Consider the following 21,457-nt stretch of genomic DNA (forward strand, 5'->3'; position numbering starts at 1 on the left):
TAATGGCAAGTTTCATTTAAAGAACATTGATCAAAATATAGTTGAAACATTTATATAAAGTAAACATTTTACAGAATTTATTCCTAGCAGCATTTGTAAATAATTATCCTGCAGTTGCCCAAGATAAACATCAGTATTTGAACAAAGTATAAATTGAAGCCAAAAGGTTAAAAGGGATTGCCTGCAAAATCCCTAAATTCACATTGCGGAAATATGATTAGGAGTGGTCAAAATTGCAAAAAACCTGAGTAGTCAGAACTCCAGAATGTTCATAACCTTTCTAAACGAAACCCCATATTTTTCATGCATCGTGTAGAGATATAGTTTAGACAAATAATGCAAGAGGTTTTTGACAATTTAAACTAATATTCCCATCTTTACAGAAAGATAAAGAAGACCAGTGGCTAGAGAAAAAAGTGCAGGGTAGTAGAGACCACATCATCTTAGAGCATCTTCAGTGGACCATGGGTTATGAAGTACAAATTACAGCTGCCAACAGACTGGGTTATTCTGAACCAACATTGTATGAATTCAGCATGCCACCAAAGCCCAACATTATTACAGGTAAGCTAATTTTAAAGTGTTTTTGTCTCTGAATTTTTTGCTATTCATAGTACACTAATGTGTGTAGTTGAACATAAGGTAACTGAAGTCTTCTTTAACTGACAAAGCCCAAGTCCCCATACTCTATTATCAGCAAAGACTCGGATTCAAAACCCTTAAATGGGACCTTGTTTCCTACTTTTCTCTTAGTAATAAAGTAATTTGTAAGTACAGAACAAACATTGAATCTTCACCCCAGATGATGACAGTTAACAAGACATAGTGTTTAAGATACACCTGCTATACATTTTTAAGTTGCCTTGTACTGCCTATTTGTCTGTTGTAAGCAACTCAGTTGTTAGAATTCTTGATTTCAGTCCTATCTCTACAGGTGCTTCAAGATACACTTGTAATAAAGGTACTTATTTTAGTGTCTGATTAGGTTAAGTCTTCAAATAGTCTTGTTTAGATACCGTCTTACTGATTCACCCTAACATGGTGAGCATACAGCTTTCTAGAAGGCCTGTTTACAAGCTTTGAAATCTATAGAAATGCTGTTCATATTTTTAAGTGTGTAAATATGAAGGTTTGGAATTATTTAATAAAAATGGCATAGTAGTTAAGAGTGAGTGTGTTTCAGTAGCTAATTTATCAAGTTTTAATGCTTCCCAATGTAAAGTTATTTTTTGATGCAACAATGCAAAATTATTTAATTCTGAATAAACCTAAAATATGGTGGTAATTTCTGATATGGGTAATTTTAATTTTTATAAAGCAGATGATATGAGGAAGAGATTTCAAGCTTTTTTCTAAACTATGAGCTGATATCTTTAATAATACATTCCAAATTGGATCAGTCATCACTAGCATTTTAAAATCATGTGCTAAATCCTCTAACATAGTATTTTCTGTATGCCATATATTAAACTATTAGAGTATTAGAATCAAATTAAAATCATGACAGATAAATATAATGGCCAGTATCTTAAAATGTAATACTTGTGTTTTAATCTGAGTGTCTGACTAGCATTGATCTTAGTAAAGTGGCAAAGAGTTTAAATGAATCATGGACTACTGTGTCATTGGAAAAGTTTGAAATAACTGACTTAATTTCTCTGTCTGTTGAAAGTTTTCTTCCAATACATTTTCAGGGAAGATGTCTCAAGATCTCTGCAACATTTTTTAATATTCCATAACAATTTGTTGATATCAGAGGCATTGTTAATTGTATTTATAGAAAGGAATGTGCCTTTGTAATTCATAAATAGATTCAGATCCAGTTCTAGTACAAATATTTGGTTTACGCACTTGAATTGAAATAGTGAGAGTTGATTTGCATCTTGATTGAAATTCAGGGCCTCAGTAGGCCGTGTGTACTTTTTTTAAACATAGTGCCCTGTGGTTGCCATCATTCAGAAATAAAATTTCACTACATGATCAAAAAAGAAAAGGGAAAAAGAAATGTAGGAAAACTTATTGTCCCAAGGATATAAAAATATTTATCAAGTAGGAAAAGAAATAAAACCTTATTTAGGTAAATGGAAGCGATAAGCCATTTATCAATTTTATATATTTGAAACACAAATATTACTTGTTTTTCAATGCAATCTAACTTTAACCTGTTATAATTATTTAAAGTATTCCATAGTATTGCCACAGCTGCTGTAACTGAGAGAAACATAATACGCTTCCATAAATGATAACGTAGGTGGTCTCTAGACATTCAAGTAAAAAGCAGCTTAGTTAATTTTGTTTCAGAATATAGATAGACGATTTTTCTCTGAACACAGTTTTATAGGTATTAGGGGCCTTTTCCTTTCAGTGCTCTCCCATAACCTCTAAGTAGTTGTAAGAAGTCTGTTACACTAACATGAGGTCTTCTTTATATAAATCATTATTGCACTTACAATTGTGGAACTAATCAGTTTCCTTGACAGCTGTTTTTGCAAAGCCTGAAAAGAGTGTGAAATTCCCGTCATAAGAACATTCTGTAGGCAATTTTTAAAAGTATGTCAAAAGACACTTAGAATCATTGGAACATTAATGTTTGTGTTCATAAGTCAATATGGTTATCTTGTTTTGAAATGGCATATTATTGCTATTGTGATATTTTACATGTATAACATTATTGCAAAAGTATGAACCTCTTCTTTTAAAACTTGATAGATAATGTGTATTAAACACTTAACTTTGAGCAGAAAAATTCTTTCTGATATCAGTTAGTCAACTTGGATGATGCACTGTTTGTCTGCTTTGAGGCTTTGGTATTTGCAGCCTAGGCATCTACACCTAGGTCCAAAGAAGGAAATATGCAGCAAGAATGAAATTAGATGGAAATCTACATCACCTATCCTGAACTCGCTTAGCAGCTTCTGATGACTGAGATTCCCTTTCTGATTATTCATGTAATTATTAGAAGTTTGTAAGACTCCTGAAGTTTTTAATCTATATATGCCCAGACCTATGGCACTTCAGCGGAACTGAGTGTTTCTGTCTTGCTCTAAATGTAATTAAAAAACAAGATATCTGTAGATCCTGTGTATGGAATCTCATGGATATTACTTATCCCAAGAGAATTTTAGGATCCCCTAAGTATCATGTTGGCTAACTATACCTAAAATACTATTCTGGTAAAAATGTGTGCAAGCTAATGCAATTAATCAGAGAACTGCAGAGAGATGGAGGAAAGGATACATTTGTTGTCCTTTGATAGGTGCTTACTAGGGAAATGGGAGTCGTCACAAGAAAGGAAACTTAGGTTCTGATTACTGCAGAAGGAACCTGCTTATGCTTTCAAGAGCCATTTGATATAAGGCAGAAGTAGTAATCCCTGAGGGCAGGGACTGAAAGCCAAAACTCTACTTACATGAATACACAACCCCTTCAGGCACTGAATCCACAGCTTCTGCTTGCTAGGGAAATGTGAGCAAGTACCAGCTCCTGGCTGGCAGTCAGGTTCTATAATAACACAATATGATGATCTTCCATTAACAGTCTTAGGTCTAGGAAGAAGCTTGAGGCTGCAAATTGCTGTCTGGCATCAGTGAGGTGTATAAATGAGACAGACATTCCTTCAAATTTTCACATGGTTGGCCTCAACAGCCTCCAACTGTAGATGTACTTGATTTTGTAATTTCTGTTCCTGGGCCTATAACGGTCTCCATCCACTGAATCACTCAAATTTGTGATTAGTTCCTCAGAATTTGTAATCCTTTTAATAAAAGTTCCAGGTTTTCTGAAGGGTGTACCAATGGAAGCTTCCACTGACTTTGAGAAATACTCAGTAAACCAACTTCTTAAAACACTTTGCCTTAAATAAATGCATATATAAATATATTCATGTATGTGTATATGTGTATACATACGTACTTTACTGTATATTATATCTATGTATATCTAATTTTACTTCCTACTTTTTTGAGCTATTTTTTGCAGTCATCAATTCCATCTTTGTATTTCACTTTTTGCTTAGGCATATGAGCATGTATTTAAGAATCATGCTTTGAAGAAAGAGTGGTATAGTCTTAAGTGTAGTATTTTATGTATTCCAGAATCTCAGTAGGGAAGTTGACTGGCAGTACTTGCAGGCAGGTGCAACTCTAACATCGCTGTGCTTGACTCTGAGTAAAGTCTATCAGATTTTAAGTACTGATTTATGATATTTTAGAAAATTTTGTTCCAGCTTCCCTATAGTGTTAAGCTTCTTCTAGTCCTGTGAGAAAAAAGGCGATTCTTAAAGGAGCTGTGTGCCTCAGCAGTGCCTTTTTAGCCTTTTTAGCAGTATTAGGACAACACGGACTAACCTCTGCAGACATAACAAACCCTTTGACTAGGTGTCACTGGGAACAGCCAAACTGCATCAGCTTCCAGAGCTGAAACTACAGCAGATTTATGTGGGTCCATTTACCCTTCCTCAGCAGGGCAGATGTAGAGATCCTGTGTTTGTACTGTGCCGCTGGTACATAAGCATCCAAATCGCCTGTCATTCTAATCCATTACTATTGCAACCTAAAAACACATCTATGGTTTTATATTAAATGAATCTTAAAAGAAAAGGAAATGGAAAGTTTTAAAAGAGGATAATTTCTGCGAGTGTTAGATATATTTTCAGAAATTAGTGGCAGAAGATTTATGCAGGTGCCATCTTCCAAAGGCTTTTATCCACTCAGTGCTGGTTCTCTGGAAGTCCAGTTGATACATTAAAAATGGCTGCAAGTTGTGTTTTTTTGTAAGGTTTTTCTTCTTTATTCTAAATTAATAACTCGGGACAATAGTGGGAAAATGAGAAAAGTATTTGGGGATAATAAGAAGCCCTTAGACCTATTTTTCTCACTTTGTGATATTGATTGATTTGGGTTTTCTTAATTTCCAATACTGCATGAACTGTCAGAAATATTTTTTTGTTAACATCCCTGAAAAGTTTTAATCCCTTGTGCATCTCATTAACTTTCTGTTCAATGCATGTCTGTCACCGATGCTTAAAATCATACAGTGATAGGCAAAGAGAGACAATCTAATACGTGGTACTTCCTCTCATTGTCACTAGCAGCAAAGATGACACTCTTCATGCCAAACATGATTTTTATCAGTAGTTTTTACAAAAATGCAGCTTTAGGATCTCCAGTGGTGTCAAAGTGAATGAAAAATAAAAATATCTCTTATCAATGCTTCAGGTATGTGTGTATATATTTGCATTTGGATTTCTGTATGTATATTTTATGATGTATTACATAGACAAAATAGGGCTTTGGAGCTATACACAGTGTTTTATCAGAATAGAAGCTAGGAAAATGAACTTTTTCATCTAGACACTGAAAATTACTTAAGTACAGAAAAACAGAAATAAGTCTCCCTGACGCCCACAATTTCCTCTCAGGGCAAGTCTTTTTTAAAAACTTTGTTCTCAGTCAAGCAATTTATTGACTTTTTTGGGTAAAAATAAATTCTATATGATCCTCGTCTGTGTAGCTGGGGTAGGTTTTTGTTACTGTCATGTCTTGCTGCCAAACATCAGACTCTCTTGCTTCAGGTGCTCTCCTTGTGTCCCATATCCCTTCAACCTTGATCTTGGGCTGCAAGAGACTCCCTGGGCCACAGTATCCCTAGCTCTGAAGGAAGGCATAACCTTCCTTTCTCTAGAAGGGTTGACTTTACCTTGACAATACGTTAGCTAAGAGAAGCCAAAAAGCAACATTCTTCATTCTTATTCTGTACCCCACCGCAAAAGTACATAAAATTTATTGACTTATCATAACTATGAATGAACTTCCAATCTGAATGGTTCTTGTGTCACTTGAAGCATTTTCCTTAGATTTCAGATCTGTTTGAAATTAGATTTCACCTAATTACAATCAAGCCTCAAGGTCAGGGTATCACATAAAAGCGTGCTTGCACGACCAAGGCTTCTGCTGTCATTACCATTAGCCTTCCTTGCCACAAGAGCACATTGCTGGCTCATGCTCAACTTTGTGTTCATCAGAACCCCCAGGGCCTTTTCTGCAAAATTGCTTTCCAGCTGGGTGGCCCCCAGCCATACAGGGTTGTTTCTCCCCAGGGGCAGGACTTAGCACATCCCCTTGTTGAACTGAATAAGGTTCCTGTCAGCCCATTTCTCCAGACTCCTGAGGTCCCTCTGGATGGCAGCACAACCATCTGATGTATCAGCCACTCCTCTGAGATTTGTATCATCAGCAAAGTTGCTGAGGGTACATTCTGCCCCATCATCCAAATCATTCATGATGTTGAACAGGATTGGAGACAGTATTGACCCCTTGGGTATACCGCTAGTCACTGGTCTCCAGCTAGACTTCACGTCATTTATAAGTACCCTCTGGGCCCAGCCATTCAGCCAGTTTTCAATTCCACCTTACTGTCTGCTTATCCAGCCCATCTATCAACAACTTCTCTATGAGGATCTTCAGTGTCGAAAGACTTACTGAAGTCAACGTAGACAATATGCAGAGCTGAGAGGAGCCCTCATCTACCAATCCAGTCATTTCATCATAGAAGGTAACAGATTACCTTGGTCAAGCATGGCTTTGCCTTTGTGAATCAATGCTGACTGTTTCTGATGCAGTAGTTCTTCATGTGCCTGGAAACAGTTTCCAGGATCAGTTGCTCCATCACCTTCCCAGGGATTGAGGTGAGGCTGACTGGCCTGTAGATATCTGAGGTATCCTGCCTGCCCCTTTTAAAGACAGAAGTGACATTTACTTCCCCCTGTCCTCAGGGACCTCTGCCAGTCTCAATGATCATTCAAAGATTATTGAGAATAGCCTTGCAATGACAGCTCCCTCAGTGCTCATGAGCACATCCCATCAGAGCCCATGGACTTAAGTATGTCCAGCTTTCTTAACTATTCCCTGACCTGATCCTTGCTCCAGAATTTCCTCACATCTCCAGGACCTTAGATTTGCAAAGGCAATGATATCTCTGTTACGTTAATTTTCTAGGTTTCTATTTACAGCTTTTCTTCCCATAAAGCCAAGCCAGATATTTTCCTTCCTCACTTTCACTTCAGTAGCAATACCAGCATTCTTCAGACCAGGTTGGGTTGCAGTTATATTTGTGATATTTTTTGTCTCACTACACGATCAGTAACCCATGTGCTTTTGCAGATATTTTTAACTGTAGTCAACAAATTTGTAGGTAGTAAACAAGGAAAAGACTGCAGATATTCCCTCGAGCATTTTGCAGAACTGCTGATAACAAAAATTAGTCATTAGTCATCATATGTAGCTCAGCTGAAGAGAAGCCCTTTCCAGGTACAATGTGTTATTTCAGAACAGAGCCATGTTCTGAGGCAGAGTTAGCTATGGGGTAATGTCAGCAGTTGGCTTCTGGTACTTATTCTTAGTTCTAGGAAAAGTTGTGTTGCATCATTAGAAGTTAAATTATGAGAATTGTGGGGATTTGTAGTAATCTTCTTCTTTTGTAGTCTTTTTCCATAGAAAAAGCTAGAAAGGCTGTCAGTAGCTATTTGAGCCAGGACTAAAAGTCATTACTTGTGGCTTTTAAATTGCCTTTTCTCCAGAAAAAGACTGTATAATTGTATTATGTACTGATTCTTCAGCAAGAACATTTTGGCCTGATTTTCAACCTGTGGCATGTGACTACACTGCTTGTCCATCTATGTGTGTATGTATACCTTCACAAATAGCCATCAATTTTATAATAACTTTTAAATGCAGTTGACAATTTAACTAAATTTACCAGAGAACAGAGGCTTCAAAAATAACACATTCCTGTAAACTTTTTTTAAGTAAGTATTTGAGCATGGAAGTAAAATTCTTAGTAAGGAAAATATTGTAGTAGAAATTTTCACACTTTTAACAATCAGAATTTCTGGGGAAATAATATTTGTAACTTTCTGATCTTTGTGATCGTTGCACCAGCTTGGATAGCAACAATGAATTTAAACCAAGAAAGAAAAAAAAAAAAAAAAAAAGCACAGAAGGAGTTTGAAGATATTTCCAAAGGCAAAATTTCCATTCTAAGGATCAGAAATTTTAAGACCATAATGGGTGCCTCTTTTTACAACTTTGTGCATTACAAGATTCCTTAGTCTATCTTTACAGCTTTTACTAGTTAGGTTTTTAGTTAAATCTGAAATGAAGAACAAAATGCAGTAGTCAAAAAGGAAAGCCTTGAGGATATTAGTATCCTTGCAGTTCTGATCATATTCCCAAGGCAAGAAAGAGCTGCAGCATTACTCTTATGAAGTTACCTGCATCATTTTCTCAGAAGCTGAAGGATATTGTTATTCCAAACAGAACTTGAAAATGAAGACTTTTGTCCAACATTTTTTGAGATCATAATTCTGAGCTAAAAGTCTAAATGAAAGTCTTCAGCATGTATTGCTGTATTGGAAGAATAATTTCTTTATTTTCTGAAGTTCTGAAGAGGTTAGAGAGAAGAGATTAAATGTGTCTTTGAGATCTCATTGTTTGAGAATAGGAGTTAGTAGAAATCACACCAATCGGATAAATTAATTTCCAAAACTTCAGAAATATTACAGCCTCCACAAAACATATTTGCTTTTGTTTTGCAAACCAGTACTAGAATTTTCTAAGTAAAAGCCATTTCTCATCAAATCTTGGAGATGAACATTGATGTAAGTGGTAGGGCATGTTCTTGCTGTAGACTAAAAACAGCTGTGTTTGCTCCATTCCCTGCAATGACTAATGGTTTTTACATGAAAAGGGAGAGACATCACTTACTAAAATTGATTAATACTTATTAGAATTTATTTGATATGAATCAGAGTCAAAAAATGCTGAAACTACCAGTACCATCAGAGATGTACATAGGCAAAAAAAAAAAAAAATGTAATTCTTACAATACAGCTACCACAGGAATTAACTACCACTGAATACTAGAAAGCAGTAGAAAAAAAATAGTCAAAAAACTACTCTGTATTCACAAGGAATTGAATATTTTTTTTTTTACCATGTGAATTTAAGTTTGCTTATCTTTTTGAATGCTATGAGAAAAAAAGGAAATCATCACAGATGTTGTGTTGGAGTGCAGTGGTAGGCCACACTTTACAAGTATGGTACTCTTATTCACCTAGAATATTTGTTATAAGTAATTGCTAGCATTATGGTTTTTTATAATTAAAAAACCCCTAAGTGCCAATTAAAAGATTAAATTGTTAGCTTTATTCTCTAAAAAATATTTAAAAGCTGTGTTATTAAAATAACTGTGTAATTAAAAAAATATTTTAAAAGCTGTGTAATTAAAATAATATGTCAAAGATTTTTTGCTATGAATATAAGGACCAAACTATTTAAGTTTTAATAATAATAACTGGTTGTGAATTTTGAACAGCTTGAACAGTCATAATTTATTTTAAAATGTGTATCATTGAAAACACCACAGTAGAAATATGTATGAGGATGGGGTAAAGTCCATAACAGCTCTTAGTTTATTTATATTGCTGTCTTTTCTACTTGGTAGTTACCTACACTCAGATGTATATTTGTGCAAGAACAGGGACATTCGTGTTATAAGAGGATAATGCATTGGTTAAACATTATGCATCCAAATCCCAAATGCAAATTTCCCACCAGAACATATTGACAAAACAACAGCTCTGTGATTTAAGCTAGATTTGAGGTGCATTGCAAAAAACATCTAAAAGATTGAAATCCTAAAACCTAAAAATCCTTTGATTTTGGATAGCACTTTAATTCTGCATGTCTTGATCATATAATTGTGGAAAGAGATAATGATTTAGCCACTACTTGCCTTTCTCTTCAGACTGAGCTCTCTAGATATATATTTGTGCTAAGATGTCACAAATCATCCTCTACACTGATTTTGACATTAAATAATTAATTAACATTAAATAAATTATTTTAAAGCTTAAATAATTATAATAAGGAACTGATATAATACAGTTTAAATGAAAAATGGGGGGCTTAACAGTTTTCATCTACTTCCATTACAATTTCTTAAAATTCACTTTTTAAAATAAATTAAGGTGTAACCAAGGTTATTGTTCATACTACACAAGATTTTCTACATTTCAATTTCTTTTGAAGTCTCTTTTGAAACAGTAGCCTAACACTGATATTAGTCACTATCCATGTAATTACTGTGTCACTGTATCTGAAAAAAAAAGTCATTAATATCCAGTCAAGGAGATTAAGATGTTTAAACATACACTGTATTGCATAAACTTGACTGTTTTATCTGCCAACAAGTGAACTTTCAATATAAATATTAATAGAAAAAATATATATGCAATCTTCATATATTGCACTGGATTGCATCTAGACATACTGTGAGAACTTGCATGTCTAAGAAGTTGCATGTTTTGAAAAGCAACTTTGTTTTGTTCCCACCCTAATTTTAAAGTCAATATCTAATTACCCTGCTGCATGTGCTAATCACATTGGTCATTCATAATTCAAGTGGACTTATGTCCATATTATTGATGACAGTTTGGACAGTGGTCCATTCTGCTCTCCTACAATAATTCAGGAACAAGATAAACTTATTAGCAAGAAGAAGCAGCTAAACAAGTTTCTCTCTTCTTTATCCCCAGGCATGATTGGAACCTTCTTTCTATGTAATTATTGACTTTTTTTTTTTACAGTTTCCTCTTTCAGCCTATGGGCTGCTGTTTATTGTTGCTTCAAATATTCAATATTTCTGATAGATGTTCCATTGTAGTTTCCTGAGTTTCAAGTATCTCCAGCATGGAAGACACATGAAAGATTGTACTTAGGTTGGGCTTGGCTGAATACTTTTGAATCTTGAGGGGAAACGAGAGTTGGTTGCACACTTCAGGTTAAGTGCTTAAATAAATTGTTTTAAAGTTAGACCAAAGAGTTTACCACTTTGGCTGCTGTGGAGAACCACATGCTCCTGCTATTAAGGTACACCTTTTCTATGATTGGAGTACTTCATTATCCAGATTTGTCCAGAGCACTTCAATGGTTACCATTTCATCCACACTTTAATCAAAATTTGATGTTTCTATTAGAGTAATATCTTTCGAGTGATTGTCTGTGGCACAATGTAAATATTAAATTAATTCTTTTTTCTCTTTTTTCTTTCTCACTGTCACTTTCTTCCTTTTGATAATTTATTTTTCATGTTTCATCAACTTTTTTACTTTTTTCTCAAATTCTTTCTCACACTCTTGATTTTCTGTAACGATTCTTATCCACACAGATAGATGCTGTGAAGCTACTAGACGTGAAAATGGAGGCCAGTCCGTGCAGCTGAATGCTGCTGATTTCTCTTTCATTGTAGTCATAAGTTTCTGGTGCATGTTTTGATGCTGTTGATAAGGCAAGCAATATGTTTTCTTCCTTTCCCTCTTAATTTTATAATTACAGGAAAATAAACACAGACCTGTATAAAAAATTGTACTTTTCTATAGCTCTTCTAAACTTTCCATTTGTAGTTAAGATCCTAGATAGTGTAATTACTTCAGTCTGTGCATGCAAAATTCTTCATCTGGCTTTCTGAAAACCTTGTAAATTCTGTGACAAATTCAACAGATGATGCTTGGCTCTTCTGGATGACAGAACTTGGAGAACGTGACTCACTGAATTTGATTAATGTGATTTGATTCTATTTTCTCAACTATATTTTGATTATAAGAAAGCTATGCATAGACCTTACCATTGTGAGTCACATGGTTTTCCAGGCAAACCATCAGTTGGTCTTTCACAAAAGCATTTTGATTCTGTATTAATCCTTTTCACAGAGCTATGCTTATACTAGCTCCTTCCCTGATGTACTTAAAACTTTATGCTTAATATAGACATGTTTTGAATTTTCTAGTGGATTTTAACAAACATTTCTTCCCTAAATTATAATCTATTAATTGCTTTAGTTCATAGTATTTTTCATATACTTTTTGTGTGCCTCTCTGCAGCCATGCCTCAGCACATAAAATAGGTCCCTCCCCACCAAACTCACTTCTTGTGACTGTAACGCTGCCACATTCCATTTCATGGCATTTGTTTTTTTGGACGTGAAGCTCTAGGGGGCTCAATTTTGACCTTTAATAAAGAATGGGAAAAGTAGTTTTCCCTATTTTACACGTTAAAAGAATGGCTTACAAATTCTGCAACTAGAAGAGTGTATGCAAAACGTCAGAAAAGTAAGAGTCCAGATGGACATTTTACTGCATATATTTGATTTTAGAATTTATGTAGTTGACTAAGTTTATGGTTCATTCCTCTGTTGCATACGGAATAACCCAAGAAGGCAATGCACTTTAGAGCTAAGGCAGAATTAAATATTTATTTTAAGATGCTTCTCTTCAAATAGTTACTAAAAATCACGAAGATAATAAATTAACATTATATGTTGATATTTTTCCCCCTTATAGTTAATTTCTTTTGGGGTTTAATACCATTATCATATAACTTTGAAATTAAGTGGTGAAGTTTAAGCTTTTATGTATCTCCACCCATGTGAGGGATATTCTTACTTCTTAGAAATAGTGATTATGGTCAGTTTTGCCAGTTTCAATTTATTCTTGGAAGTCTTTAAAACATCATTAACAAAACCTCTTCTCATCTATCACAAATACCAACCATAGTAGAAAACTGGGTTATGTCACAAGTAAGGTGTCTTCAGAATGCATGTGTGTACATTTGAAGACTTTATTTATTAACAGAAATACTTTTTTTAAAAAATCTACATATTTAGCATAACAAAATCATTGAATGCAAGCAAATGCCATTCTAAAAATGTTGGCTTCATTGTGATCTGCAGAAAATCTCTCACTGTGTTAAGTGGGGCCACTATTTCATCCACGGCACTTGCCACTGTGTTTGATCACTTTAACCTAATGTCATGTCATTACTCTGAAATTAATTATATTGACATGTGCCTGGCATAGTATGGTGAAGAAATAGAACTTCTGTTCTAACTTTGGGTTCCCAGTCAGAGTCAGTTGGGTGAAAGCCTGTTTTTCTATGCACAAACAATGTAAATATGTGCATTGAGTTTGTTATTTAGTTTTATAAATGTTATTCTTATAAAAATAACTATTTATTTGTTTAATGATTAAGTGCTTATTGAACCTACAGACAATAATTAATGAAGGATAGGGATCTACTTACTCTCTACTTATGACCAGAGAACTGACATTTGGCAAATATGTAGTAAGTAGATGCTGCTTGTATTCCCGACGGGAAAACAAAACCAACCCTGGCTAAGTCTGGCCTCATTAAAAGCCTCTGAAAATTTCAGTTCACAACTGGTCAGCAGTGAATAGTTTGGTGTCCACTGAGTGTGCTTCTTGCACAAGCACACCTTGATCTGCTCCCAGGAGCTCTTTCTCGGTTTGCAGGAGCACAGTGGTGCACAAACACTGAGGATCCTTGTTGGACCAGGGGAGTAGCAAATTCTTTCAAGAGGCTGTCTGAAGTCATGTCCCTTCTGGATTCTGATCCCATTGTAAGATAGGGACCGGATGCTTATAAGGCAACAGAATTTTCTCTTGTGCACACTATAGAGATAGAGTGCTGTTATGAAAAATAAAAAAACCCAAACTACAGAAACAAATCACAGCTAGTAAGCACCTGCCACTGTATTAAAAGGTCTTGAGAAAAACTTGGATGATCGCATAGAATGAAACATAAAATAGGGTCTCATTAAGGTTTCACAGACAACCCGATTCTGGTATTTCCTTATTTTGCATCATTTTCCTAATTTCCTAAAATTGGAAACCTTAAAGCTGTTCTACTAACATTTCCTTACATATTTTACCTGTCATATACTAGTCTCTGTTCTTACTTTTTTAATAAAGCAAGACAGAAGACTACTACAGGTATGTATAAAAGTAGAAAAATGAAAATTTCTACATCATTTTCCTACTCTGGTTAGACATATGAAGTACTCTTTACCAGTTGTAAATTTATTATCTTAGCAAGTCATTCTAACATTGCAGATAAGTATATAAGAAGACAAGATAGGAACTAGGGCACAGAGAATGATTGACTGTGAACTCTCCAAACATATTGTGAAAGAGCTAATGAAAAGCCTTGAGGAATTTTAGAAGCTAAATATACATTATAAATGACAAGTTGGCTTTTATCCTCAGTGTCACAATGCCAATGGGATAAAGAGACAAATTCAGATCACTTATCCTTTTTCCAGCTGATAGTAGCTTCAGCTGGAAACTACATAAATTTCCCCTGTTAAATGAGAGAATTTTTAGGTCTGCTCCAAGTTATATTGTTCTGCATTATGCATTTTTGAGGTTATCAGGTACTTTGAATATGATCCTTTTCTTTTGGCCCTGCTCTTCCCATCAAAGTCCAAAGAGGATGAGTTAAGCCAATATTATAGGGATTCTGTGACAGCAGAGCCAGACAGTTCTGGGCAGTGTCCCAAAACCTCTGTAATGAGAAAGAAAAAGAGGAAGATAATAATGTCCTTAGGTTGTCATGTATCTCCTGAGATGAATAACTAATACAGTTTTGTTTGTATTTCTCTTTAAGAAGGTTTCATAATCCTATCTTTAAAAACAATGAGAGCAATATTATGTTACAATATTTTGTACGATCTGTGGGAAGATACAGAAGATTTTAAAATCCTGTCTTCCTCCAGACGAGAATGAGGAAAAAGTGAAAGGAGACATTTGCAAATTAAATTATAATTGGTAGGTAAAGACTGAACAGCTTTAAAATTGTGGTTTAAACTGTATTAAAATGATAAATATGTCTTCATAAATTGAATTTAATATTCCGCTGTCATTAGTACTTAAATGTTAGATAAGTAAATTTGTTCTTTAAATGTAGTAATTGCAAAAGGGATTTTAGGTCTTATGATTGACAGTATAAAATTTTACCATTTTTTCAACATTGTCATATATTTTGAAATGCTAATATTCAACCGTCTGTAAGACTGAAGTCCTAAAATATTCTACACCGATCTTATGCCTTAAATCCAAATTGGTGGTACAGAAACTTAAAAGTGGTAATGATTATTCTGTGATATAGCAGTATATCTGTAAGGAACAGTATTTTTAAAATGTTTCAATTTACAACCTTTTGAGTCTAAGGCTAGCTTCTTTCCTAATCAGATTTTACTTGTTGTCTTCCTTGTTTCCAGAGTTTTGACAAGTTCCTAACATTTATAAATTATTCATGAATCAAAGTATTTATGTAATACAACCTCAGATGTGATCCTTCATTTATTACAGTAATTAGAATATAAATTGCTGTCTAGCTAAATAGGAAAAATATTGCCCTGAGAAAGACACCTATACTACATACATTGGAAATAAAATATATCCATCTGTGTGGTTTTATGAGGTGTACAAAACATATTATTACCAAGCAACAAAATATCATTCCATTTAATCTTGTAATGAAAGTATAAGGCCAAGCACTGATATAGAAAATATGATGTGTATATGAAAATAGATATTTAAAAGATAAACAGACATAGTGGTTTGATTGCATAAGTAACTGTATGACCAACACTCAACTGGATTCCTGGGCCTTACCATGTATTATCTTTCTAGCATGCAAACCTCATCACTAATTTTAATAGCTCCACTCACATGTGTATGCAAATGAAAAGTTAACTAAATAGGCCTAAAAAACCCAATTGTATTTTTTTTAAAAGAGATAATGGAGACTCGTATACATTGTTGTATACTCGTATATATGTGTTGTATACTCGTTGTCATTGTGCTAATAGTCTCCAAACTTCTACCCATCGTCCAATATGTTGTTGATTTCTAATTGCTCATTTTTTCAGGATTTTTAGAAAAGGAAAAAAAATCTTTATTTTAGGAAGTATTTTCAACAATATCAAGACAAATGTAGCTTCTGAGGTCTGTCATGACATCACTGAAAACTGCTGCATCTAGAGCTCATTGGAGCTTATCACGTTGTACTTCATCCATCCTTTTTCTCCAGGCATATAAGGAATCTTCACTTTTCCTTTGGTACACATTTATCAGACATAATGTATAAGTGATGGAAACTCACAGGGAAAATCCTGTTCCTTGTAATGCCAGTGACAACATCCTAATACAGCTAGTGGTGTCAAATATCAAGTGTAGAGAATTTAGCTACTTTTCCTGTTTAGAAACAGTAGGTGTATGGAAGCTGTATGCTTGAGAGCTATGTTCAGTTTCGATGTTATACAAGAACTAAATCAAGCAACTGAGGTAGGAATATCCATTTCTCTTCATTTTAATATGTTCTAGATTCCTTAGAAACTGTAGTAGTAATTCTGCCACCATAGTTGCATTACGTTGTATGATAAACTTATTAATAGTTCTGTATATTTATTTTATGTTTAACATTTTTGTAGAGGCAATTTCTAGTGAATATTTTATTTTCATATCATTTTAATTATAATACATGTTAAGTGAGCTGTAATATAAGCAAAGTAAGTCTTATTGAGTGTATGTTTCCAACAGAACTACATTTGAAAATATATACAATGTACTAAAAACTACTTCTGTGAAAAATATTACAAGCACTGCAGTTTCTGTAAGGTTTTTTTTTTAAAGAAACAGTATGAAAGGCAAGAAAAAAATCTGGATTTAAAATAGTTTATTTTAATTTGTGAAACAATGGCATATTTTTTTTTTTCATCTCGTTCACGTTTCACTATCATTTTGCTCCACTGATTTCTTTCATGCATGCAGTACTTGCTCATATCTCTGCTTTCTCCCTGAAGAATGTGTGCATAGTGTAAATGTAATGTCCCTCAGCATCTTTCCAAAAGCAGTGTCAAGAAATGTATGTAACTTTGTGCGTCTTTCATCTGTTGTTCAGAGTTCATTTTAGTTTATGCAACTTCTGTCTTCATTTTTGTAATAAAGAAAACTGACTTAAAGCATTTCTATCTGTATTTTCCTTATTACTGATAAGTACTGTTTTTCTTGTATTATCTACATTATATATTTTCTAACTGAAGGGATTTTTTAATGTATCAATATTTTTGTTTCCACAGTAAACCTCAATGTTTTATCCAATAGTGAATATAAAATTAAAAAACAAACAAACAAAACGAAACAAAACACACAACCCCCCCCCCCCAAAAAAAAAACACCAAACAAAAAAAAATCATTAAAATTAGAATTTCTCAATTTTTAGTTTGGTTCATATTAGGTGGCTGCCATGCTACTCCACTAAAGGAGCAAGTATGTAAAATTTTTGTATAAATACACAGCCTGAGCACTTGATCCATAGTGATTTAATCTGCCTTCTTGAAACAGTTGTATCATAAAAGGCGGATGTTTTACTACTGGGAAAAACTATATTGGTACACAACACTTATACCAAGTACAACTCTGCTGATACTTGCAGTTGTACCAGTGTAACTGTTTCAAGTAAAAACATGTTCCATATACTGGCTGCACTCATAATATTAAATTTCTCTTTTTGTAGCTAATGCGATAAAATAATTATATATTTAAAATATTATTCCAAATAATACTTCTCAAAACTGTTGTGTCTGCATTTATGTATGTCTTAAAGAGTTAAAAGAAAGTTCTTTCAAACCTGAAATATTTTATCAATCCAGACACAATCCCAACATAGTCTGACTTTTTTTCAGGTCTCCTGACTACAGTACTCTGGTTACAGCTGTCACCCAATATAAAGATGCAAAAATATCTCAAGGTCTCTGTCATGTGTGCACAGTGTGATTTTGAATTCCCCTAAATAAAGAAATTAAAATAATTTATCCTTTTATGTAATAGCAGTACTGAAACCACATGTAAGTCAATGTTTTCAATACCCATGTCAATCTTAATTAATCTACACAAGTTCTTAGAAATTCCTCCAGGAGACATGTTCAGTAAATCTGCTGTCAGTTTGAATGGAGGAGACTGGGACACAGAAACTTACTCATTTCCCCAAGGCTTTCTAAAACCTGAGTGCAGAGCTGTTGCCACAAACTCCACAAAGCTGCCATCATTGCACAACCTCTCCCCTCTCAATGTACAAGAGGGCTTCTTTTCTCTGGGGCTTCCCATAGAAGTAGGCAATGGTAAAAAAATACTCTTTACTATGGTGACTGTGTAGATACATGAAAGAAGGAGCTGTAGCTACCTGATAACTCTTTAGGCACATTAGCAATACTTCTGAAGGCTGCTAAAGGATATTTTGATGATCCCAGGAATAATTTTTTAAAACTTTGCTTAAAAAATAATAAACTGCAACTCCAAAGAATATTTTCACAACCCAGCACACCTTTTCTAGTTAACATGGCCTTCTTTCCTTTCCCTTCTTAACCCTCAATGTACATAGACAAGACATTGACAGAAACACTTGAGCTGCTATTTTTATTACATTTGTTTTATTTAGCTATTTCATTTATGTCTTAAGACACTTTCATATGAAAACTGTGTAAAGGGCCATAAGAATAAATAAGAACTCAAGTCCTACTTACTCAGCACCCAGAAAAAGACATAATAAAAGAAATTTTGATGTAAAATTTTGAGGAAAAAAGTAATTTCAGAAAACTTGTTGGCAAGAGGATCACTGCCATAATTAAAAAAGCCCCCTCACTCAGGTAAGTATCAGAAAAGCATAATATTTCTGATAGATACCATTTTAGACATGCTTATTTCAGTAGCTCATATCTCTATAATTGATAATCCTGGTGGCACTGCAGACTCCCTTGACTGTGAATGCCCATCCCTCCTGTGTGTCGTTGTCTATGTTATACAGCCACTTCCTTATGGCTCTCTTGCTGCCAGTGAAACCATTGAAACTCCACTGCAGATTGCGTTGAGGTGGTAGATAATGACAATGTGTCATTAATGGGTACAAGAAAGTTAGAGGAAACCTTCTCTTTAGTTAGTTACATCAGGATCACTAATACTGTCCCCTTATTTCTCAAAGCTGTGTGTCAAGCATATGTGTCAGAACACATTACTCAGTTGTGCAGTACAGAGCACATATCCTCATGTGCTTGTACACTCCCCTTCAGCAGTATCTGTCCTAGCAGAAAATTAGAGGAAAAATCACTGAGGAAGAAAAAGTATTAAAATTAATGTCAATTATAGCCTTGTTAATGTCTTTTTGTATTACGGAACAGGATAAAAAAGAATATTACTTACTGGCATGGTCTCTTTTGCATCGTACATTCCCCCAGTAAATTCTGTACAGAATCATAATTTTTTAAAAGTTGAAGCTGCAACTGTATTGATTTGTTTATTTCATTTGAAGGTAGACATGTAGCTGCATACTTACCTGGCTCGAAAGCCAAGTTTTATTGGTTTAAGTTGCTAAAAGCAGCTCATGCAGCTCTCACTGTGGCAGCCAAATTATTGGAACTTGTTTGGGTAGGGCAGGAGGGATACCTGCTTATTTACTCCTTTTTGCTTGCCATGATTTTTATGTCACTAAGGAACAGGATTGCTTAGTAATGGGAAGCTCTTGTACAAAGCTAAGAAATAGTTCATCTTCTAATTAATATAGTCTTCCAGCATCATACCATTCTCACTAAAAAAGCTATGTACATGCTACTCAAGATAGAGTTCATTCTGGGTACCTGTAATTTTGTAAGATTTGGTGGGTGTCACACAGTCCTTGCATTCTGATCACCGACAGCAAAGGAGCTGGAGCACACAACAGCTCCATTTAAACACCTATTGGTCATTTCCTGTTGGAAAATGAAGGAGAAGACGCTTTGACAGGCAGTTAGCAACGTTATACAAGTACCACAATTTAGATATATCCATTTTCAATACAAAAAAATGCAAAGCATTAAAAGGCAGTGAAATATAGATATCAGACATAATTATTTTCAGAAGAGGAATGACTCTTTTTTAGTTGAGAAATTATTTCCACTTATTATGTACAAATTTAAATGTACTTATATCCCCAAAGAAAGAAAAAAAAAAAAGAAAAAAAAAAAAAAAGGAAGCATTTCAAAGCATCTGGAGACAAATGAGTAATTGCAATAATTAAAATGAAGAACGTTCCTTTCAGCATTTGCAATACCCTGCCTCCAAAACCAACCGTGTAGTATTTGTATACATTTTTATATCTGGGATGGACCTGTATTATAGATGCATGTTGCCTGTCTGGAATTCTATAACATTTCTGGTAATCCTTTTCATTTTGCCGTTGTTGTTTTTTCTCATGATATGTTTGAATGTGTGTCCTTTTTTTTCCCCTCTCCCAATCTTTATCTTGGCAGTGCTTGTTCTAGCAATGGTCTTGGCCTTCCACCATTATAATATTAACTGGCAGAAAAACCTTGTACAACTGTTTAACTTTTTGGTACTACATTATGATTGTTTGGCTGCTCATCAATAGATACTAATTTTTAAGATCTATGTTTTCTATCTTTTTAGGGGTTTTCAATAAGTATATACATCTTGTAAGTCTTTGGTTCTAGAAAAGGTTCCAGATCAGATATAAAATCAAAGACAACTTTCATAGGCAGTGCAGAAATACCCATCATGGTTGGACAGTCTTTCTAAGAGTCCATACAGCAGGGCAAGTTCAAGAAGATAATAAACAACATTATGCTTTTTTTTGTGCAACTACCCAGTGTAGTATTTTCAAATTCATCCTCTAGCTAATCATTTTCAACTACTTTATCTCAAGAGCAGTTCATACTTTAGCTTCAGACTGACCTGAAAGAAAGGACAAACTTATGCATAATATCCCTGCACACTCATTTGCACCCATTCAAATGTAGCTGCCAGGTGCTACCCTATGAGCATAGGAAAGTGTTTAATGTCATTGCTTTTTGTCCTTACAAATGTGAATGACTGTAAAAGTTTAAAGGCTATGTGACATTATCTATCTTTCATCTTTCCTTTAATTCATGACTGCTAAAGAAGAGGGGGAGGGAATAAAGACACAAAAAGGTGCTAACTTGCTTTTTTTTTTTCAACAAAACTTAGAATCACTGAATGGTTTAGGTTGAAAGGGACTGATGAAAGTCATCTTGCCCAAACCACCTGTTCCAGCAGAGTGCTTACTATAAAGCTTGCAATTATTACTTTATTGTACAAACAACTGAATATATACAATGTGTTTCTGTAAGAGTACAGAGAAATTCTGTCACATCAAAGGACATGCATTCATGTAACTTCAGTCCGAATATATGAATGTTTCATATTAAGTTCCTGTCTCTTTGTGCAGAAGCAATAACTTTAGTTTTCCATGTGCAAAGTTCACCTGTACACTGTGTACATATGTAGATGGTGGCTCTCTCTTTAGACCTGCTTCCCTTTAGAGTATCTAATACAGACTCCTTAAAGCAATTCACTCTGAATTTAGATTTGAGGGCCCAGAAAATTTGTCTTTCCAGTTAGTTCTCTTCACCAGGAAATTCTGTTTTACTTGCCAAAGCTCTTCATTGCTCTTTCCCATTCAAATAATGATTTGAACGTTCAATTACTTTATTAGAAGTTACAAATACAACTTATTGAATAAGTGAGAACTCG

The 21,457-nt window shown here is 34.4% G+C and overlaps 1 protein-coding gene across 2 annotated transcripts in view; it reads left to right on the forward strand.

The window, feature by feature from the left end:
• Window positions 1-21,457, forward strand: part of NCAM2 (neural cell adhesion molecule 2) — a 322,753-nt gene that overhangs the window by 279,392 nt on the left and 21,904 nt on the right. For both annotated transcript variants that reach the window (XM_074813831.1, XM_074813842.1), the window contains one exon: window positions 384-564. In XM_074813831.1, the coding sequence (XP_074669932.1) occupies window positions 384-564 (181 nt within the window). The remainder of the gene's footprint in view (window positions 1-383; window positions 565-21,457) is intronic.

Source organism: Strix aluco, chromosome 2 (genome assembly GCF_031877795.1).
Source record: "Strix aluco isolate bStrAlu1 chromosome 2, bStrAlu1.hap1, whole genome shotgun sequence".
In the NCBI taxonomy this organism is placed as follows: domain Eukaryota; kingdom Metazoa; phylum Chordata; class Aves; order Strigiformes; family Strigidae; genus Strix; species Strix aluco.